The 24,359-nt window shown below is 36.6% G+C and overlaps 1 protein-coding gene across 19 annotated transcripts in view; it reads right to left on the bottom strand.

Moving 5' to 3' along the window:
- Nucleotides 1-24,359, bottom strand: part of CCSER1 (coiled-coil serine rich protein 1) — a 666,540-nt gene that overhangs the window by 205,653 nt on the left and 436,528 nt on the right. Inside the window, exon 13 of one of the 19 annotated variants that reach the window (XM_069013069.1) lies at nucleotides 5,936-6,073. The exons of 17 other annotated variants lie outside the window; for them this stretch is intronic. In XM_069013069.1, coding sequence (XP_068869170.1) covers nucleotides 5,984-6,073 — 90 coding nt within the window. In that variant the 3' untranslated portion in view covers nucleotides 5,936-5,983. Of the gene's footprint in view, nucleotides 1-5,935; nucleotides 6,074-22,437; nucleotides 22,723-24,359 lie in introns of those variants that run through there. One more of the 19 variants, XM_069013070.1, reaches the window with a different exon arrangement.

The raw sequence follows: 24,359 nt of genomic DNA, 5'->3' as shown, positions 1-24,359 counted from the left end.
GTTATAAATATATTAAATATGTTACTGAATTACAGACTGTTTCTCAGAGACCTCTCCTACCTCTCCGGGCCTTTTAAGGGCTTAATGAGCAAGCATACATGAACACCCTCAACCCACCTAAGTTTTCATACATACATAACTGAATAATCATTTTCTCAGAGAAAAGACAAGCATGTAACATATCTGCAAGACAGAGAAATTTAGAAAGCTGCAGCTGTTAAAAAAAAAGAGAAAATATTTTAGGAACAGCTAAATAGAGGATCTAGACATAGATGTGGGATCAACGGTCCTTATTTGTTTGAGTCAAATTTCTTTTATTCAAAGGAGAAGAAAAGGTCCTACAAATTCTGGAACCCTGTTTAGGCTGCACCCACACACAACTCTTAAAAAAGAAAAGAAAAAAGCCTTTAACTGAGATTCTCCATTTCCCTGTATTTTCTTAGGTACATACTTGGATTATCGGCCCTAAAATCACAACAGCCTGCAAGATTTTACACTTCCAATACTCCTAAGGCAATGATCAGCGTCACTGGACCTCAGACTTTGTTTGGAAGACTTCTATCTACAAAACCAGATTTTTGTATTTGCTTTCTGTCTAATTTGGTGCTTTGTAAAATGTTTGATTTTCACAAGTCACTTAAAACAATGCAAAAATCCCTGGAACTACTCATGTTCTTGATCAGAGACATTTTATTACATTTAATAAAGCAACACAACGTAACTGGTAAATCATGTCAGAAACTTTAACAAGAAGATTGAACTACTTTGGGTTTAATGTATCATCAGATGAATCACAACCAGGGCCAACTAATAAGTAAAACTGATGGTAACAGAATTTCACCTAGTGCAGATGGAACATAGCCTACTCCACTAGAGGCTGGATGAGTGTTAAAGCTTCACCAGACTTCTACTAATAGTCATTAAATGAAGAAGCCATTAATTAAACCTACAAATGATGCAATATGTGGGAAGATTGTTAAATGCTAGACAGATGAAAAGAAGAAGTGGGCCTATGTTAATAAGAATTACCAAATTGAGAACAAAAAAATGCTACTTGTCACCTCTAAGGGAGATAAGCTGAACTTTATGTATATAAAAGGCATTAGATTTACGTTTCTATATAAATGCAAAATAGCACTAACAATACAGTGAAAGATCTAAGATTGAAAATAGAACCAATAGCTAACCACCCCACTCCTAAATGTTAAAAACTGCAAAATCTGCAACAGCAATTCCAAAAATCTAAAAGTAGATTGAAGCTGTATATAAGGCTGCTCCTTTGTTCGTAGCTTGGAATATATTGACCAGCTTCCCTACAAAATTTGGTTCTATTTCACAAGCTGCCCGAAGGACAAAAGTTTAGAAAAACATTGGCTGCTCTCTTCTAACTTCACCTCTAACTGATTCAGACTGATTTGTGATTATCAGCCTCTGGGGGCATCTCAAGACACATAGGGTGTAATCAAACACAAATAGCCAGTGGAGACCAGTAGTTGGGCCCTCAGATTTCTGTCCTCACCAAAAATTTGTACTGTTACCATAAGCTAATGAAGCTTTAAGAAAACCCTGCTGCGCTTACACTGTGCTGCTGGGTAGGATTCCAGTGGCATTTCCTTCTGAGGATAAAGTGAACCATTCTGATATATGGACAGGCTCTCTACAAATCTCCATACAATCTACAGATCTAATATAAACAACCATAAATCAAAATTGCTGTCTTTTCATATGGGAAATCAGCTAAGTGTTTGGTTTTGTCCTTTATGGATTACAAGCTACTGGATCTAAGTAAACAGATTACTGTAGCACAGAAAAAAATTCTAAGTTTAAGTTTTCTGTTTTTAGTGGGGTTTACATTGTCCCCTTTTTTTTTTTTTTTTTTTTTTTGTTGGGTCTTAAAGCGAAGTAAAGATTTCTTTCCTTCTATTTTATGTTAATATTGCTGTCTCTTTTATGGCCCAACTCTGATTTTATGGTGTTTTTATACATAAACATTACTATGCTGTGACTTAGGAATAGCATCCAGATCTTCACCAATCCCCCACAGTGCCTTACATAAAGCTGCATATTTTATCCAATCTTCCTTGCCATTCATGCCCACCCACATGAGACACATTACTCAGATCCAAAGATTATAGCATTGTTATGCTGATGATACCTAGATTTATTTCTCTATTAAACATTAATGATGCAGTATCCTGGCATAAATTCAGAGTGTATTTTCAGATGTACAAACTTGAAGACAGCCATGAAATATATCTATTTTTCTGCAAAATAAACATTACACTGTTAGTTAACTGCTACTATTTTACCTTGTCTCTTCCAAATACTTAACCAAAAAACCACATTTATGTCTATATTTTCAGCCAGTTCTAGTTACACTGTAAATCAGCTGAGAAAAATAAGTGAAATATAGGAATTAATACTTCTGTAAAGCTGATACAGAAATTACTCATGTACCACTTATAGTTGAAGCTCACTCTCCTGTTGGGACATTTTCTCATATCCTTTCACAACAGAATGAGACTTTTAAAAGACACTGACATGTCTGCAATGCTTTTTTTAAAAACAATGCTTTTTTAAAAAGCAAAACCAAAAGACCTGTTTTTTTCATAGGAACAGACTATTTTTATAATTTATTTAAAAACGAAACCTCCGACTTGATCAGGCACCCCAAGGACAAACGTACTTAGCAATCCTCCACTACTGAGGAAAGAGAGAGAAGCCATGTAAAACAGCCCAAGCTGGTTTTGGATATATCCATGCTATCTATCATTCACAGCACAGCTCCCACAATTAAAACAATTGGCTGCCTCAGCAAATGGCTTGCTTGCAGCTTGCAGGCTGGCTTTCATAAAGCAGCTCATGTTCTCCACCATGGGATCTGTATCACACTGGAAAAGCAGAGATCCTTGAAAAAGCAACAGAAAACTATGAAGACAAGTGAAGAAATTCAAATAGGAGATTGCTGCCTCCCACAGCATTTTACATTTTCTTCATCCCTAACAATTCTGTAGCAGAGGTCAGTTTTGGAGACATCACTTGCTTGAATTTTTTGATGGATACTGTTTCAAGCAAACAGTACAACTCTCACTGAAGTGGCTTTTACATTAAGATACGTATAACTACAAAATACTTTTTGACTACACAAGCATAAATAACTTTGTTTGTGATAAGAGACCTTATTGTCACTGGGACCAAATCCTATATAATGTCTTCTTGAAAGCCTGTGGGCAGTAAAACATAAATGTAGGCATTAGGGTTTACAGTGCTTGCATTTTACTGAAGTAATGGTATTCACACACTAGTCAAGGAAGGTGCAGTCTGAGTTGGGTGTGTGTGGAGACACCAAACAATTTCCTCTACACTTCAGGAGGAAGAAAAGAAACTCAAAATAGCACCACAGAATGGCTTGCAAAATTGAACTTGGTCTGAAATCTGTACAAAGTAACCCAAGAATTGTATATCTGCAATCAGAAAGTATTTAATTAACATGCCAGTTTATTTTGTTGACTTGTTACCGAAAAAAAAGGGCAATCCTTACATCCAATCCATCAGAAGAACAGAATATAAAAGTGCAAGTCAACTGACTGATCATCCACAACAAAAGACAGTAGGGCTCATCGATTACAAGAAAATTCTGAATTTTTGAGTTGTATTTCACATTTTCATCCAAAGAGTGATAATTTAGAAGCTGAACCTTGCTGTGGAATAGTAGGCTATGGCAGCCCACAGGGAAAATGAGACACATCAAGAATGATGGATTTGGGAACATCACAGGGCTCATGGGATAGGTTGCTGTCCAGCTGGCCCATATTTTGTGATTCATTAATCAAAAGAGCATTGACTACAGTAGAAGTTAATCCCATCACAGCACAGTAAAGCAGAACAAGCTGCAGTCTGGCTCCATGTCATGCTCCCATACACCTTCAATAAAACACCACATAAACTACTGTAGAATCCTTCACATGTGCCTTAACTGTGATTCATGCTAAATCAAGGGATGAGTGCCACAGATATCAAGGGAGCTTTTGGAGGAATAGTGTAAAAGGGGTTTCTGCACATGCACTTACAGGAGAAAAATTTGCAGAGAATTGTTGTTTGTTTTGTTTTGCAATGAGAAACCTTATTTAGTAATCAGAAGTTTCAAAATTAAGCATCCAAACCCACACAGGCAATAATCTTCACCCGACCAAGTTCTATTTTTAGAAACCTTCTGTCATTTTTCTGTAATAACAGATGAACTATGTCTTAGAAATCAGTATTAATCTCAGTACCATAGAATGTATTTTCAGACTGAAATCCTCCAGATTTATTAAAAAAATAAGTATTTTACCTCTGAGGCAGTAAATAACAAACTATATTGCAAAGTGTCCAAATTGTAGCCCCTCTCTCCCTGAAAAAAAAAACCAAATAACAAACGGAAGAAAAATTACCCATCAAAAACTTTGTGGGTTAAAGCATGTGAGCCTCCTGTAAGTATTCCAGTTCAAACAGAAGGGAAAAAAAAGAATAATCTTGATCCTTCCATTCCTGGATTGCTGAAAATTTATGGTTCACTATAAATCTCACTGCACTATTTTTCAAGTTAGGTAAAGACAGAAAAGGGTTTTTAAATTGCCTATTTTAACTGTTAATAACAAGCTGAATAAATTTTGCATCATTAACACTCATTTTTACTTTGAAATGCTGACACAAAGTCATCACACTTGTTACCTCTACTAAACTGGTAGGATCACAGCAAGGAAAATACAAATATTTCACTCAAGTATAAACAAAAAAAGCTGGTACCTTTTCCTAATAAAGAGTAATTTTGGACATTCAGAGAATTCAAAGCACTTCAATAAATGGCAAATAAGGAAACCAAGGCAGAGAAAGGAAAAATTACCAAGGTGAGATCATAGAGGACTTCAGTGGGAGTATGAGGTCAGAAAACAGGTCTTCTGACAATTAAATTCAAGAGCCTCACTGCTAAATCATGCTGTGATTAAAAAAAAAAAAAAAAGAAAAAAGCACAGGTACAGAAAGGTAAAAGAAATTCCCAAACAATCCTTAAAACACTGTAACATTACAATTACATATACAACGTAAGATAGCAATGCAGATAAAGCAAAAATACCAGTATTAATCAATTCATCACTCCCTTCAGAGGAGTAAAAGATATTAAAGCATTTTATCTTCAACAAGCACCTAATTACCTAGAACTACTACTGTATTTTTTTCAAATGCTATGAATTGGTTTGAGTGGGGAATGTGTAGAAAGTAAAATTTTCATGTACATCATTCTTTAGTCATAGCACCTACAACCTAGGCATGGACTATTTCTGTTTGTACAAGCTGATTTAGACTTGTGTATCATTTTAAGATGAAGAGAAATGCTCTCAACTTCAACTGCAGCATCATCTGAGAACCCCTCATTCTGATGCTTAATCTGTTTTAAATAATACTGGGCATGTTTGGGTTTTTCTTCTTTGCCTGGTGGTGTGTAAATATTGGGGTTTTTTAAGCGCCACTTTTTAGTGTGGTGTGTAAATGCTTCTATTTCTCAGAAAGAACCATCATGTCCCTATCCCATACTTTCAGCAGCTGCACATGAGAGATGACATCATTAAGAAGCAACTGTGTGTGCAACCCCTGGCACTCACAGCCCACAGACAGTGGCGGAAGCCGAGTGCCAGCTTTTTCCACTCTTCGTTTTCCCTCTCACAACTACAAGGTGACGTATTTTGCCATAACCGACCTGCTGCAGGGGCAAGCTGCACTGAAAGGGAAGTCAGTGGGTTCTTACATCCCTCCACTCATTATGCCAGCTCTAAAGATCAGGATGCTGCAGGACAAGCTGGTGCAGATGGAGCCCTCTGCCCAATGCCCACTGACTCACACGGCGGCTCCACGATGACCAAATCCAAAGCTGCACAGAAAGCTGGAAAACACTCCAGTTAGCACCTCGCTCTTGGAGTGCCATAAGTACTGCAGGACTACATTATTAATGACTGCTTCTCCTCCTTCCTCCATCCAGCCTAGAAGAAAAATATTCATCTTGTCCCAGAAGATCTAGTAACAGTTGACTGAATAGCTGTCACAAAAAAAAAGAAATCAACATTTGAAGCTAATATACTATGTAAACATCTTCTTACTCCTATACTCCAGGGGTTGCAGGATGCTAGATTAAGGATAGAGCACAAAGACACTTCAGCTGAGTTTGGGGAATATATTTAAGGATGGGTGCTTCTGCAAACATTATGATAAATTTGTCTAGATGAAATATTGATGAACAGATATTTATCTCTCGCCAGCCCTACATTATTAGCATTGAGTTTTCCTAGCAAACATAAAACTACATCTTTCAGGCTTCCCTTTCAATAGCTTCAGGTTTCAGCACTATGGTACATATGGTAACTGAACTACTTTTAATGACCCAATTGAAAAGACAGTTAACAAAATTAGTACTTTCACTTCCATTTATTCAGAAAAACAAGTCCATCCACTTACTGCATTTTGTGGAAGGCTGAGACTGATTACTCATTATTTAAAACATTTATGAAGCCTGGCAAGAGTCTATACCCCAGGCACAAGCCTGAGCATGCTATGGCTTGAACTCCAGCTATTTCCACCCCATTTAAACTTTACACTGATTTCCACTTATGCCTGTGAATTCTCAAGCCAAAGTCCTGGCTTCTCTGACCCCACATTTAAAAAACTGTTGGACTAACAGAGTATCAGGTTAACTTTTAGCTCGGTTCTTTACACCAGTGAGATATTATTCCTCCAGAGCACAAGAAGTCAAAGTTTGGACTCCATAGTCTTGTTCTGCAGCCCTGCCCAGTCCAGCATGAGCCAGCAATTGCATCACAGGTTACTCTTGTGGTGAGCTCTCCAAGACAAGGGACCACCCAAACACCTAAAATTCACCATCAACTATGGGAAAAAAGGAAAAAGCCATGCTCTCTTGTCCCTAGGCCCCCTGCTTTCAGGGAAATGTTACGTGCTACACCAGCCAGCTGCAGCCTTCAGCAATGGTATTGCTGGGCTTCCTGCTGCTCCTTTCTTAAAAGCACTGGCTGGTCTCACACCCCAGGGAGCCAGGGCAGGTCCTCAGTCAGTGGCACCAAACCTGATAGGGAAGTGAATTCCTTCCTGAACTGGCTCTCCAGGCTGTCTGGGGAGAGCTAGTGCAAATTCAGTGGCAAACTGTCACTAACAGGTTTAGCTGGAGTGAATCACATCTTCAGGGAGGAGTTAGGCTTCCCTGTAATCAACCTACTCCTCCCAATTTCATGATACTGCCCTTTAAACTGCCAGACCTGCCTTTAAACAGCTCTCAAACTGAGACAGCCAGTAGAAAAACTGTTCACTTTTTGAAGAGTAAAGATGTAGATTCATAATATGAGTGATCAGCTCAGCATTTCTGAAAGGAGCAGCAGGAAGACAGAAATCCGCTCTGTGATGGAACTGAATCCCAGAGTGATCCTTCTCAGGTAACCTCAGATCTGTATCACTGAAGGCTGCTTTTGCTAATAAATACTTTTTGCTACCCAGGTTCCTATTAATAAAGAATTATTGGCATTTTTCTCTTTCCCACTTAGCTTTAATTGTCTCAACTTCACTATTGTTTATCTGCAACACTAAAGCTGCAGAAGAACTAATACACAAACAGTTTTTGCAGAAACTCTAATCTTAAAGATCCATGCCAAACAGTCTCTAGGATAGTTTTCTTCAAGCTATTCAGATTCCAGCAAATTCTCTGAACAAGAGACGATTTCTTGTCTTTTGCTCATCTCCTTCTACTTCCTTTGGACTTTCAGAAATTATTAATTTCCAGTCTTGAAATGCAGCCTCCAAAACACAGCAGCAATCTCAGAAAACTTTACCAGCACCCAGCTGACAAAAAAGATTATTTTGGGGTTCTTGCTGCTAGATTTCTGACCCACTTGTGTGCATATACATATATACAAAATGTAGCAATCCCTCCCTGCAGATAACTGGCGCTGCCACCGTAATCACTCTGCTTTTTTGAGGCATTGAAAAAGATGAAACGTTTAAACGTGACATTTAAGTAATTATGACAGCATAAGTGAATACCTAAATGAGGACACATGTGGAGACTCAAACTGCCTTAGCAGTGATTACTTCCAGCTCTTGCAAGTCCCTGGCAAACATTATTACATAAATTACCACTGGATCACAACTCGTGGACAGCTCTTGAAGTTCAATAGTGACATTACTTTAAGAACAACAACACATAAATGATGCAGTTTAAGGTTTAAAAATAATCGCGAAACGGGGGCCTACTGAATAATTGTAAGTTATCAAAATTGAATCCCAGCGAAGGGAGGGTTGTTCTATTTATAATACAATGTGATTTGATTTGATACTTTTGTCCAAAAAATCTTTAAACAGACAAAAGTAGACAAATTCTAGAGTAACAACTGTCAGAACTTAATAATCAGACTTGTACTTGTGAATAAGATCTGTCTCTTTTAAAGCTAAAACTATGAGAAAATTGCACATGTAATGTGAGGTAGGCAAGCACACAGAAAACTGCAGAAATTTCAGTGACACAGCAGTGTCACAACATGCGAATTTAAATTAACCTGCTTTTTGTAGACCTGGAAAATTAATAGGAGGTTTAGAGCAAAGAGCTTGAATTCAGACCTTAAAAGAAGGGAAGTAACAGTCTGTGGAAGGTTAAGTAGATGCAACTAGCAATGAAAATTTGCATGAAGAGGATTGGGTTCAAGTTTTCTGAAATAAATGAAAACAGAAAACAATCATTTGATTAAAACATTTGAGAGAACCTTGTCTTTCTACTTTGATCCTAATGATGCCTTGTTGTTGAATACAGAATCTTTGTCTTTTTCTGGCCAAAAAACCTGCAATAAATCACAATTTTTTTAAAAAATAAGGTGCATTAAAAAGTGTGGTAGTGTCTCAGCAGTCACAGATAGATCAAGCACAATTAAGAAATCAGACCTTCAAATACCATGTAAGCCTCAGGAGTAAAAGAGCTTTTGTTGTTCTCTATTCAATTTTTTTTCTGCATTTGACATGTAATGAATCACCCTCCAATGGAAGCATGTCAGAAGTTCTCCCTGAAGACTTTTTTTGAGCAATTAGTAAACAAACCAAAAGCATAGGCATGTAAAGTTACAATATTCATGAAAAAAACCACAAAACTGTTCCTTAAAACTGATGTCCATTTTTGATTCAGAAGAATGTGTAAGATACACTATAACCTGAAAAAGAAATGGTAATAAAGTTGGTAATTTTTAAAATACTACCAAGTATAATTACAAGCCCAAAAGGTGAAATTCACTGACTGACTGACTGACAGAAAAATGGTCCAAGGAGAAAGGACACTGGATAGTCTAACTACAGCCATCACTAGCTTATTTAAATAACCTCTGAGTTAGCCTTACTGAGCTATTTCAGTTTTCATAAATGTAACTCTTCATCAGTCTGGACTACAGCTTTCCACATATTACATACAGATAATTTACCCACTATCACACCACTGAATTACATGACCAGAGGTAAAAAAACAGGCTACATCTCTGACCTGCATTCTATCTCACTTTATGAAGCCCAGTGTTAATACTGGCAGCAATGTCAAGACCTGCTCTGGAATCAATGTATTCAAATTAGAAACTCACACTAATAGTGTAGAAAATACAGGAACCAAAGTAATAAAATGTCTGAGGTCAAATGTATTTACAAATCTGTAGCAATCATAATTATTTCAGGTTTATTTATTCATACTATTGCAGGCACATCCAATAAACAAAACAACAAATGTTTCACTATGCAGGATATTATCACCAATTACTGTTAATAGCTATGATTTTATGAGATGGTTGAAGTGTAAGTATTTTTTACCTACTGTTAATAAATGTTTATAAAAACATTTTTTGACTTGTGGTAGGAAACCAAAAAAAGTTAAAATTCTGTGAAAGCAGTGAATGGATTTAAATATGAGATAATGATTGGGTTTCAGCTATGGGTTTTACTTTAGTTTCGAAAGAGGTAGTTTGCAATAGACCAGCTGCAAAAATAAGATCTGCTAACTTTTATTTTTAGCATATCATACTTGAAAATTAATACTTTGCTTTAACTACCACATTGTACAAATTACCCATTTCATCACAATGTGTATACATACTCTTTAATCTGCCTCTGGAAACAGAACCAAAAATTAAGGCCTCCAAGAAATTTTCTTTTCCTTCAGAATTTTAGGTTGTTCAGATCTCAAAATCTTGCATATAAGAATGGACAGAAAGTGTACATATATAAAATATTTTCTAAGATATTTATTATTACTGTTATCACAAGACATTTGTCATACTCCATATGGACCCATGCATTTTTAGTATGCCAGGATCAAGTTTATTACTACGTAAGGGTTTAACCTTCCAAGAATAAAATCCATCAATATAGTAAAAGGAAACAGTTCAGCACTTCCCTCCTTTTTAAGTACAGGCAAATTCAATTAAACCGATAGCAATTGTTAAATAAAATGCCACTATTTTAATATGTCAAAAGATAAACCTAGATACAAAATCAGGTGTGAAATGTTGATGTTGTTTTTCTCTGCTCACAGAGCACTAAGTTGAGTAATTAGAAAAAAACTGTTTGCAAATGTAAATACAATGAAGCAGCCGTTAATTAGCACATGCAAATGTAAGTTCAGAAAATTGGTTATTATCTACAATGTTCAAAATGTTAAATTCTATTTATACAAATTTAGAGATTATAGTCTGTGTAATTAGGTATAAATTTTAAGGATATGCATTAATCATAATTTCTCTTTGCAAATAGGATTAATTAGTGTTTGCAATAGCAAATGCAAGTGAAGATTAACTATGAATCACACTTGCTCAAGTAATAGACTAAATGGAGTCAGCATCACTTTTAAAAAAAAGTATTTTTAAACAAAGAGAGCTATGTACCTCAGTATCATTTCAGAAACTTTCACACTAAAAGAAAATATACAAAAGAAGTGATCATGCCCATCCAAAAGGCAGTGCAATGCACGTTGCTTATGATGGACCAGAATTCCCTGGTGGAATGCTCTCATTTTGCACAGACCAGAATCCCAGGGTTCAATGTGACAGCTGAGGAAAGGTGACAGAATATTTCCTTTTCCCTGCCTCAGAAGTGACAGAGAGCTGAATACCCTCACTGTGTCCCTCCACATAACACACTGGTTCATTACAAAACATGGTTTGACCACAACCTAATTGAATAAAGTATAAAAGCCATACAAAGCCAGAGAAAGGCACAAATCTTAAAATATTTTTGAATTTGGAGAGCTAAACAAAGGAAGCAACAAGCAATTGCTGTCCCCCCTGTTTCTTGCATCTCATAAATAGCTTTTACTTCCATCTTGCCATATGTGTTCACAGGAACTGTACCCCAAAAAAAAAAAATTCATACTATTGTATTTATGTTCACACAAATAAATGAACAACACATTCAATTTTGTATCCCATTAAAAAAAAAAAAAAAAGGCAACACCAAATCCCAAATCCCATCCTCAAGACTTACAAATTATTATTATTTCCTCTACAAGCTACCAGCTCCTCGTGTTTTTATAAAAAAATTGTGCCTGGGTCACTTACATTACAAAGATACTTAAAATTCCAACATTTATCTTGATATGAATCCATAATCAGCATGAAGGTTTTTGGAGGATGTTGACTACAGCCAGTACTTAAAAGCAGTTTTGTATTTGGGCCAATGTGCAACAAATTCAGTATATAAAGGCATCTCCTAGTAAGTTCCCCACGTCTGCAAAATCTTCAGTGCAGGTAAGGATCTGTGTACTGATCTAACCTTGTTCACCAACAAAGATACTGCTCAAGATGAAAGTTTACATTTTGCTAAAAGATGGCCTTGTATCTTAAATATTCAGTAGTGCTACCTTAGAGCTTACTGGTGTATTACACTGCTAAAACTAATTGTTCTTCTGAAACAAGGAAACTACAGTAAGATGTTGAGTTACCAAAGTTAGTATTTATTGCAGAAACCAACTTCACCCTTTTAAAAATATAATGTTATTAAAACAGGCCCCAAAATAGCCCTTTGGATATCTTACTTTATGTTAGCCTTAGAGATCCTTTGACACTCTATGCTGTGATTTGGATTTTGTTCCCATTTAGGGCTAGAGGTGAAATTGTAGTCCTTGTGTAGGTAGTGTAATCATGTATGATCATAAATTGGTTTGCCAACTTTGCTTAACCTAAGACCTCATAACTAATTTAGACAGCAGAAAGAAAAGTTTTCAAGCATGGCTATTAGTCAACTTGTGAAAGCCAGAGTTGCTACTGGCCAATTCCTACCTTGGCAAATTGATATTAAGAGGGTGTCAACACCACCACACAGCTTCTTATAATCATGTATCATTAAATCAATTACTTGGGAAAGGTTGCATTGAATTTAAAGCACTTACAATGAGGTAGCTTTTGTATATTATGGTATATCTAGTGCCTGTGTGCCACTTTTTTTACATGGAAAAACAGCAATTACCTAATTGGTGATTAAATAAAGCAAGCTAGAGACACATTCCGGCTCCCTTGTGGCTTTTTTCAAACCAGTTTGAATCTAAGGATGAGAATCTGAACTGCCCTGTGGATTAAATATTCCCTCTCCCAAAACTTGTCCTATCCCCACAGAGCTCTGCAAAGTAATTTAAAAGGAACATTTCAAAAGAAACCCTACATGTGGGTTTTCTTTGTTATTTTAATTCTGACTAAAGTTATGCAAAATAATAGAAATTAGTATGCAAGAAGGTGGTGTAATTAGGCAAAGAGCTCCTGCACTTCCAAGGGTCACTGCAATTCTATGACAGCTCTGCAGTTACCAAAACCAGGCCAAACTGGCAGAGTGTTTTCCCCATAGTGCAAGGACCAAAGCGACACCTATTAGACACAGAAAAACCTGTTGTAAAGATTATGATTAAAGTTCAGAGTCCATCATGTGGGTCCTCCACTCGCCAACTACAGCCAAAGCTTGCCACAGATGCTGACTCTGTAGTTAGATATTGGCTTCTAAAGTCAAAGCAGGTGAAAATGACAGCAAACAGTAGGAGAAAGTGTCAGAATATTTTAATATCCTCGTTATTATTTCTGGAGTGCCTGTGCACCAGTCAAAGCTTACTTGCATCAGTAACACTGAAGTGCTAATTCAATATGCACTCAGGAAATCCACACCCGATGCAGTAACTCAACACTAACCAAGAGCTTGGAGAATACACTTTCAGGGAAAAAAAAGGAAAAGGATTTTGTGATGATCTTTGACAAACATATTTTCTTAACACTTGCATACAACCCATTTTTCAATAACTGATAGAGATGCTGAATAAGGCAAAAAATGTTAGTAAAAATTAAGCAATAACTTTTTCCAATCAGAAATTTTATTCTACACTCAGAAGTTTTCCCTCTTGGCTTCACTGGTACCTTCTTATAAACTTGCACTTCAAGACTTGAAGTTATTGGTTCTGCACTATCTGTATGACTCCAAAGAAAATAAAAAAGACATATTTCAAGGAAAGATGCTGAGCAAGAATGAGAACTGCAGATGGGGAAGATGACGGTTCACAAATGAACACAGGAGTAGCATGGAAACCAAAGTGCTGACAAAGAAAAAAATCTCAAAACTGAAGGAACGAAAGAAATAAAAGAGAAGGAGGAGATACAGTGAGGAACAGAGACTAGGGAATTAGAATTGTAATGGGTCAGTGAGTCAAGCTTACAAGACTAGGAAGTGAAAGCACTAGAAGTTTCCAGGGAACATTTCAAAGAAAGATAGGATAAAAATATATATTAAAAAATTGAACACTTCATTAAATATATTGTAGCGTCTTCATCCCTGATGCCATCCCCAGTGCCTCCCCCGCTTGCACCTTCCAAAAGAAAATAGTTTCCTGTAGGCAGCAGACCATTTTCAGAAATAATGCATTTGTTAACCTGTGAGAACTGACCTAGACTTCAGTCTTGGGAGAGGTGGAAGAGGGAAAAAATGTCATGCACTGTGGGAGGTTTCCCTGCTATTTATTTGAAATATCAACATCAACTTTTACACACACACAAACAGTGGAACAAATTTATGCAAATAAGGGTTAGAGAATAACATTTCACATTACTGTTGGGGTTATGTTTAATGAGTGCTGGCAATGCTTTTAGCAAAAAGAAAAAAATTTACTATGTGCAAAAGAAACCCCAAATAGCTAAGAAAATGCACAGAAGGGATTTTGAAAGACTCACCCTAAAGCCTCAGGGTAGTTCAATACAACGTTCTGGCACCCCAAATTGAACATGGAAGCTGAGCCAAGCTGCTCATGTTTCCTTGTCCTTCAATCAAAACAGAGCTTCCTCTGGCTACAAGTATTGAGCTGTACACTGTAAATATTTCTGCAGTTTTCTCAGTCTGATGGCTAAGAAAGTCTGAAGCAGCAGCAGGCTTCCCCTGGGCAAGAATGACCTAGACAACAGGACAGTTCTGTAACCTGGCCTTTGAAAGGCCTCCAGTGAAAAGGAGGTGAAATCTTGCCATGCAAAATCTTGAGTGGATATGATTTACCAGGTGCATTTAATGAGATTTTTATTTGGTCTTGCAATAATCTGCTCAAATTAATACAAGAACAAGATGAATATTTTATGAACACATGGCCCCAAGTCTTTGAACATGTTTTTTATGCATATGCAGAAATACTGGTACTAATCACAGATTAATTAATTTTATCAGAAGTAAGGGAGCACATTATATTCACTATTTACAACCAAAGGGCAAGAGGAGCAACAGCCAGAACAATGCAGGATAGAAACAAGGCAGAAATGAGTGTCTGTGGAAGGAAAGCTGTCCGATGTTGTAAAGATATTAAACTTGCCCATTACTATAACATTAAGTTACTCACCCAGAGTTTTAAAGAGCTGCAAGAATTGTATGAGCATTGTGCAACACCAAGAACTGTGAGATCTGTTCTAAAGTCCAGGTTAGCAATATGAAAGGGGAATATCTCACATCAGTGCTCTCTTTCCATCCTCCAATTTACTGTCCTAGGACCTTCCACAAACTTGTAACAAGACAAACATGAAGAAATCATTCTGTGTTTAGCAAGAACAGTGGCATGACCTGCTGAAAATTCAATACATTATGGGTACTACTGTAAAATAAGCCTTCTGGCAGTCTAAAAAATTTTCTGCAGATCCCAAAAATAATCTAAAATAATCTAATTTGTACATCTGCATGGTCAGCTGAAAATGGTTGTTCTCTACGCAGCCCAAATTGACAGCACACAGTATGGCTTTCTTGATATTCCCTTCAGAGTATTTTACAAATAGTTCAAGAAAACCAAATGGTGAGTAAACAAGTTTTACAGGAATTTCTTCCTTGGTACAAGATAGAATAAACCAATATCATTTACTAGACACTTAAAAAGATAAATAAAATTACCTTAACCTCCACAGAACTGAAAATGAAATTATTTTCTTTCCATAGATTTTGAACATAGTAGCTAGCATTCAGAATTACAAAAAAGGTATCCCTTCCTAGTCCCTGAGAATTATTCTGCATCAGTAGTCTCACTTTAAATGTATTTTTTTCTCTTTCCTTCTGCCTAAAAATAAGCAAAGGACTGAGGCAAAACAGAATTAACAAGAAAAAGTGTGACTTTCCGGTTTTTAGTATTGTTGAAGTTTTAGAAGCATGCTTTATGGGTGATAAAAATCATGTTTTATAGAAAAGAAAGGAGAGTATAAGCCAAATGGGACTGTAATGTGGAGAGAGAATAAAAACAATACAGCAAGATAAAAGGAAATGAGCAAAGAAGCAACAGCAGGGGAAAATAATGAGCCAGAACAAAAGCCCCACCACTAACAGAGTTTGGAAATATTTCCAACAGCAAGAGAAATTTGCAGACATGGAAACAAGAGAAAGGAAAACAGAAAAACCTGGTGTTTAGGAATGGAATCAACCAATTAATTTCTTCCCTTCCTCCTTAAGGGATGCAATGCCCAGCTTCTGTAGCGAAAAAAAAAAGAGGTCCCTTGGCCTGGGGCATCAGTGGAAGTCGATGGATGAATGCACAGTAGTCATCACCAACACCACCAGTCTCAGTGAATCCAGGTATTTTGGAACAGAAATTACATTGTTCCACTAGTTTCTGAATTTGTTGTGCAGCTGAACTCACACCTCCAATCAGCCACTTTATAATCATCTCTCACATGTTAACAGATCTGTAACTCCACGGAAGTGTTTTCCTAACATAAAAAACAATTTTAAGATTATTAATGTTTGCGCCAGTCAGGTCAGCTCAGGGGTTATGCTTTGCTGTTGTTTGCTTTCCCATGAGTTTATGTGGCATTGTGTTGGCAGCAGGAGGGCTGCAGGGTGGCCTCTGTGGGAAAAGATCAGGGGCTGCCCGGTCCCAGACAAATGCTGCCAGGCAGCTCCATAATGGACCCACACACAGGCCACACTGAGCATCACTGTGGTGCTGGTGGCACCTCCGTGAGAACATATTAAAGGGCAAGAAAAAACACCAGGATGCAGGGAAGTGAAGGAGAAAAAAAAGGATGAGAAGGTGCTCCAGGCACTGAAGAAGATATCCACACTGTGGTGTCTGGAGAGAACTGGACTGGAGCAGATGGATATGCCCTGAAGGAACTGCAGCCCATTGAGAGCCCACACTGGGGCATCTCCTGAAGCATAGGAAGACACTCAGGTCAAGATACCAATTAAACCCAGGAAAGCACAAATGACACAACCTCTTAGCCCTGCCTCGAGCTCACTGAAATGCTCTCATCATTCCCAAAGAGTCTGATAAGTAACATTACCTGTGGCTTCAGCTCATTTTATATTTAGATTTGCAATTCAGCAAGCTTCTCATGCAAAAAAAAAAATGAGCTTACTTCTGTCCAGTTGTAAGAATGATTAAAAATTCCTGGATGTATTTTGATATACTTTAATGTGTGTATAAATATATATATATATATATATAAAAAATCAGTGTCGGGGGCACTTCCACAAGCCTTCAAAGAAACTTGCGACAGTGGGAGTATGAGCAGAAAAGCCAACTGTTCATCATTAGTCTCAGAATTTTTGTTCATGTTCTGCAATTACTTGAGTGTTTTTCAGGCTACCTGGATGCTTGAAAAACATACATGATCCCAAAAGCTGGCTTCATTGAAGCCTGATAGAACCACTGAACTGGTCCATTTGCAAATTTTACCTCTAACCAGTGAAACTTTTCCTTTTTCATGTTGTCTTTGTTTCAGTAATACCTGAAACATGGCAATTTCTTAAGGGTTCTCTTGGCAGAACTTATTCATAACACAACAGGACTCCTGTAGAAGATTTCTCTTGCATTAATCTTTCCTCCTGAATCGTTTCACAGACTGGAAAATGAAATAATAGACGTACACATGTACACAAAGATATTCACGCAGATGCTTTTTAATACTTGCACACTGGGAAGCTCAGGTATTTGATGTGTGCACTTAAAACTGTTTCATATGTTTGAGATATGAAGATTCTAATGCCTCCATCACCTGTTTCTCTTATGCAGTTGTGTTTTCCTCATTCTTTGCTTAAAATGTAATACGTCAGTGCAGGTGTTAGCATTTCTCTCCAAATATTTGACAATATGCATGCACCATTACACAATACAGATCAAGCCCCTCTATTTTAGTATCAAATACAAAGCTACCACTTAATTTCACCATGAAACTTATCATTAACAGCATCACCAAGCTCTTCCTTGGTGTTCTCAGATGAATTAAATTCTCTATGAAAGTAATGAAGCTGGTAGTGAATACAAAGTTGTAATATGGTATCTAACTCATGCACTTTCAAATCCAGCATGATTTAATACATGCACACACAAAAATATATCTTTGCAAGGTTTTTTCTGGAATGCACTTGCTAGCAGCCAAACAGAACTTCTTTTTCCTTTTATTGCTGGTATCCAGTAGATTCTGCTTTCAATTTAATGCCTTTTTGTACAATACAAAAGAAACATATTACTATTTCCCAAATCTCATTTATAATCCTTTCCCTTCATGCTCCTTCTTGCCATTTTATCATTAATGTTAATATTCTGTTGACTCTTAAGAAGTAGAAGCCTCTATTACTAAAAATGAATAAATGAATACTAAGAGAGCACTGTTTTGAAATGAAGGCTGAGTACACAGGCTGGATATAGTTCTCACTGCACCTCTATTGAGGAAGAAATAGTAATAGGTCAGGGATAGAAATGGCACTTTCTGTTTCATTAGTAAAACATACATTATATACTTGCTTTATCCTCCTAAGTTTTAACGCTTACCTAAAAGTCTAAAGCATATCAAGCAGTTTAAACTAGTGAAGTGACCAAATAGTGTGAATATACCTTAAAACCACTGGTTAAAACTGGGTAAACTCAATTTCAGAAGATAAGCCACTGATCTCCTATCTACTAAACAATGAAATTTCTAGCCCTTTCACCATGCACATAGTACCTACGCCCACAACAAGTCTTAATGATCACATTACAGATTATTTTAAGTGCCTTTTATAAACATGATAACCTACAGGAATTCTTTATTGCCCCAAATGCATATTGAGTTACAGCAGAATAACTCCTATGCCAGTACTCACACTGTTCTGTGTGTTTTCACATTGAAATTGCTTCAGAAGATAAATTTTAAAAAATCCCAAAAATAAAACACTGACTGAAAAAAATATCTGCCTTCAATTCAAGCAGGATGTAACATTTCTGCCTCTCTACACTACCCCAGGTTTTTTGAGACTTGTTTGTCTTTTTGACTGCTCATAACTGTTAAAATCACTCATTCCTTCTCAGCCTTTCAACATTTACCAGAGAACATTTCCTCTAGCTGTAACATTTTTGCACCATTGTTACTTTCAAGTCCATTCACTCAACTTCTACTTTTCCCCTTCCCGTGCTGTGCAAAACAGTCTTGCAGTCGCACATTCAGAAGTCCCTGGAGTAAAGTGCAGAAAGCAAACTCAGGTTAGCTGGTACCACTTACAAAGCATCAAATGGAGACAAACACTGTGTGCTAGTTAAAATAACAAACCTCTGCACCTGTTAAATGCCAATGCTCAGAATGAGAACAAAGTATTTTGCCAATACAGTTTTACAGTTGTAACTCCGTTAACGCGGTGTTACCATTGCTTGGCACAAGACACAGCATTTGGATCAAGCTAATGACATGGACACCAAGATCTGGTTTTGCCTGGCTTACTTGGGTATTTACAGAATACTTTATTTCTGGATATTTACAGGATAATTTACTTAAGCTCTAAAGGGCAGTTATCAAATGACACTTTTTGCACCAGCTGTTTTTACAGTTGTGTGGTGTAACACCTTTTACAGGATTTACTTGGCAATGGTTTGGTGGTGGGGAAGAGGGCAGAGTGGCTTTGTCAGCTGGAAGTTTGCATCTTACAAATAACAGGAACAAGCACTTACTCTGTGAATGATCTTCCAGTAACAAGCAGTCCAACTAATTACAGGCATTGGATGACACCAGAGGCTCCATGGCTATGAAGTTACTCACCATCAAAGGAAAGAAATCTTCGGAGAGTGGTAAAACCAGTTGTAAGAGTAACAGAGATGTCACATAAACTTGAAATCAATGTAAGAGCAAGGTGTATAGCATGTTAACAAACATATAAGAGAGATCCCAACTGGATTGCAGAATGAGGAGAAAGAAATGAATGTTACTATCAGAGTCCAACAAGCAGTTGTGATAGCAGATTTACTGCAATGCTCCCACAACTGACCAGAAGCCACTGCCCTTCAGATCCCAAGAGGTTGTGCAAGAGTGAGCAATATAATACATCAAGGAAAGAGATAGGTACTAGGAATGTTATATGTACTTAATTTTTGACTGTTTGAACTAGATGTGCTAGTATCACTCTCTGTCGCTGTGGTACCGAGGACGGCGAGAAGAACGACACAGAATTCAAGTCCAGGATAAAATGGGATTATTTAATTAATTACAAACTCCTTTATATAACTTGGTTCGCAATAGAGCAATGATATGATTGACCCATCGGTCAACCACCCACCAAAGTGACTGGCTGAAAGGACTAGTTCCCATTCTCAAAATATTATTCTCAGTGAACCAAAACAATATCCACTGCATTCCACAACAACCTGGACCTGCAAAATGGTTTACAAAATAGCAAACTGTTTCTCAGCTAGTTTGTGTGAGAATGGAGACTTTCACAGGAGGCGGTAAAATGCTGGAAAAATTTTTCTGCTAGCTTTTTTAGCATCCACAACTCTCTACTGCAATAATAATTTTTAAAAAATCTTTGATCAGACTGTTAAGACTTTAATTAAACTAGCATTAAGTTCTTGCCTATGCATACAAAGTATTAATTGTGCATCCTTGAAGTCTGAATAGTACTTGTCAATCATGATTTTTTCTAGATCATTCAAATGCTATGTGAGCAAAATACCAAACCTGAGTAATTTTTACTACTATATTCCTATATTTTGTATAGTTATAAAGTTTGTATAGTTGTAAAGTACAGAAAAATGAAAATAAACCAAAGAAATTACAAAAAAAACAGGTATTGGTAATTATGAGTAATTTCATGGGAAAGCTAAAAACCCAATTCTTACAGTCTACCCCAAAAGCTAAAGGGCTGAGTTCAGACTTGCATTGAAATGACAGCTGCTTGCAACACCTCTATGAAGCAACAGACGCAGAAATAAACTAGCTCTTTGAGTATTTTAAAGTATTCTTTCACAGACTTAGGAAGAATGGGCAAAAAGCTTCTTTATTTTAGAAAGTGAAACTAATTTTCTTCTCATTGGACTCCTGAAGACATTTATTTTCTTCCACTCTTTTCCTTTCACTAACTTACACAATTTTTCATAACCCTCTCCATTATCCATATTTATTTCTTTAAGTGAAATACAGATCTCTGTGCCAAAGAGTCACAATGAAAAATGTTCTATCTTCTTCCAAAGAGCAGTATCTGACAAAGACTGAAAATATTACCATAATAAAGACAGTGATGAAAAAAGGAAGCGTGACAGACAGCAGCAAGAGGTAGGCATTTCTATGCTTATCAATGATTACAAAAAGGACTTTTGTCCAAGGAAAGAAGGAAGAGTGATAATAAGTGAAGTTCAACAAGGAAGGTCAAGTTCAAAAGGATAATATGCACATGCTTGCTTCTGTTGTTTCTTTAAATTATGCATTTGCTACTTAATTGCTTTTACAAGGTATTTCCAACATGTACAGTAAGAACTATGCAATTATTTACACAAAGAAATTCCAGGCAGCCTGACCAAAAGGACAAGAGAGGATGCTGAAGGATGACTGTTAGGACCAAAGAAAAGACAATGTAAGGCTGAGAAACAGTAACATCATGCTAAGTGGTACAGTATCAGCCAACATAATGCAACATTCCCTGTGAAGAAGATTCATTCACTTTAAAGGCTGGCATTAATATTTAGCTGAATACTTTTATTTTCAGTTCTGCTTCATTTAAGAATAACTGGTAAAATGTTGTTTTTGAATGAATGCAATATGTCCTCTGTTTGAAATTAAAGCTACAGGTGCTAAAATGTTGCTCCAGTTGAGTAACTGTTCGTATTATGTACTGTAAGGCCTAACTGAAATGGCATAATAAAAAGATTCAAGCACTCTTTCTTGTTAGTAAGAAAATATATTAGGGGAAAAGGTTAATGAATACTGCTGGCACAAGCAGCTTCTTATCTTACCTGGTAAGGGTGGGTGTAGAGCATCATCCTGGTGAATGAAGTCATTCCTAAGTAAGGTTACACTGAAGCAACTGACAGTGGTGAACTTCACTGGTTTCTTGCTTAGTAAAGCCCTAAACTTAGAATTACCCTTCCCCACCTACCCATCCCTCTGAACAACTAGGATCCACTCAAGTAGCAGAGTCATGCCCAGCAAACACAATGTTTACTTTGCTCACATTGATGCTCTCTTAGTAATGTCTCTTAGAAGCTGCAGGAAAATTAGATAGAAAGTACAGTAAAGCAATGATTCTAATGGATTAAAAAATCAGAGTGTATGTCTTTAGGATCAGCTCTTCTATTTCCTGGGATAAAGCTGGGTAAATTCTGGCCTTCTAAAAGCGCACCAAGTGCCCCACAGGAATGTTTCCTGAATCCCAAAGAAGAATTATGTACATCATTATGAACGTTTATCAGATAGACCACATACTGAAAGGTTCCCACCTTGTATTCACAGTCAGTGCAATAGTATTATTATTGGAGAAGGAAAAATACATGTTTTAAAAAATAATGACTTCCTCAGGTTTCCAGATCTTGAAGACATATTTTTTCAATCTCAAGAGACAAGCATGACTGAAGGATTTTCTTACTTGCAGTGAATCACCAATGGATGACTAAGTGCACAAAATGATAAGAATAATTTTTTATTTCAGATAATAACTTTGTCATAGCTTACTAATAATTTATTCATAGATACACTTAATAATGAAGATACTGCCAAAAAAGTGATGTTTGACTGTTCATAATACAAATATTATATTAAGTAGTAGAGTTTTGCCAGCAATGATAACTTGCAGCTCATTTCATATACAGCAGTATTTAATTATATCCGTAAGTGCAGAGTGTCCAGATGTTGCTTTTTAATTTAATAATGATGGAACCAATGAGATGCTGATAGGTTTGTAAACTAAGCCTTCAGAACAGGGAGAGTTCCACAGGGCCTTTAAAAACAAACAAAACAAACAAACAAAAAAAAGAAAAAAAAGAAAAGAGAAATGAAATTAAATGAAATCTTAATGATGCATGGTTTGATGGCAACACAGAGTAAATGAAAAATGACTGTTTCTGCTGTATGCAGTCATGCAGGCAGCACGTAATAATAAAGCTTCTTTCACACTTATGATCAACACAGCAATGAATCAAGTGGCAATGCAGAGAAAACCAGGAATATGACTGGTCAGCTTATGCATGTCACCATTCGAGTCAGAAAACCCTTATGTACAACAGATGCCGTATTTTCACTGGAAAAAGGTCACCAGATTGAGCCAGTCTATGCTAACAGAGGAAATCTACATGCAACATGCACACAACATTAAAACATCTCCACATTACAATACAACTGTGTAAGTAGATCATTCTGTAATAAAAAGCAGTCACCCTAAATGTACTAATGTAGCAAAACCCATACACATTGCTTATAATGCAGTGGCTATCCATGCCTCATTTCTCGATTTTGTTTGTTGATCTTTTCTTCAAGGTGAAATTAATTTTTTCTTCTTTTTAAGAAAATATAATCAAGGCCTATTGCAAAACGCTGCTATTTTTTATAATTTTTGATTGTTGTTGAGCATATTTTACTAAATTCCCAGTTCATTCTTTTGAACAATATCCAAAAGGTTTAGTGCAGCTATTTTCTGTCGTTACAAATAAGACACTGCTAGTATTCAACATAATGCATGAACAGAGTTAGCAAGGTATAATCTAGTGGATGACTTTTTTATTTCAAATAAACCTTTTCAAATATCCTGTCAGTGTCCTACTTCTTTCTATCCTTAATGTAACAGGTCAGAGTGGATATAGTAAAAACATGCTATTAATTCTAGGGATAGCTGCTCACTTAGTTCCTACTGAGAGTAGTCATGAACTGCTTGGCAGCATCTTTGCAACAGAAATAATGCAACTCAAACACACTGAAAATACACTGCTGCAAATAAATTTTGGTAAGTCATACTCATAAGTACAGCACGAAAATTAAACTAAAGTAAGAAATGAGACAAAAAGTCTAGATGGATATACTTAAGTGAAAAAGTCAACTTCTGGAGAACTCTAAGGAGGAGACCGTGATGGAGCTAAAGCAGAAATAGTGAGAAGAGTTTTGTCTTAACCCAACAAAACTTCTAGGATGAAAAATTAGGAATATCTAAAAAGCTTTCTTTGCTTCTTCCCCTATTCCTCTCCCCCACCCCAAGACATCTAAGCAAAAATTAGTAAGTTTGGTCAATACTTCAAAGTAGCTTGTATTTTATTGCATTTGCAAAGCAAGACAGCAGCAGCATAACTGCAGATACAAAGCCAGAAGAAGGTTATGACAGAAAAATGCAGAACAAGTAGAAAGATTCAAAACAAAAGGCAAGAAAAACATTGCACTGTTATTGAAGATTATACTACAGGAAAACTGTTTTTTAAAGATTCAGAGACTACTTGTATTTTATCAATTTTGGGTCTGAGAGGAAACTCAGTTATAATATTATCATCATCTTACTTCAAATATTTAAACAGCACAGAGCTTATCTATAAAAGCATCCAGAAGCCAACTTGAATGCCACAAATCAAAACTGAAGATCATTCATACCAATTA

This window comes from Aphelocoma coerulescens, chromosome 4 (genome assembly GCF_041296385.1).
Source record: "Aphelocoma coerulescens isolate FSJ_1873_10779 chromosome 4, UR_Acoe_1.0, whole genome shotgun sequence".
NCBI lineage: Eukaryota > Metazoa > Chordata > Aves > Passeriformes > Corvidae > Aphelocoma > Aphelocoma coerulescens.
The sequence above is the reverse complement of the archived record's forward strand: the minus strand, read 5'-3'. Positions and strand labels throughout refer to the sequence as shown.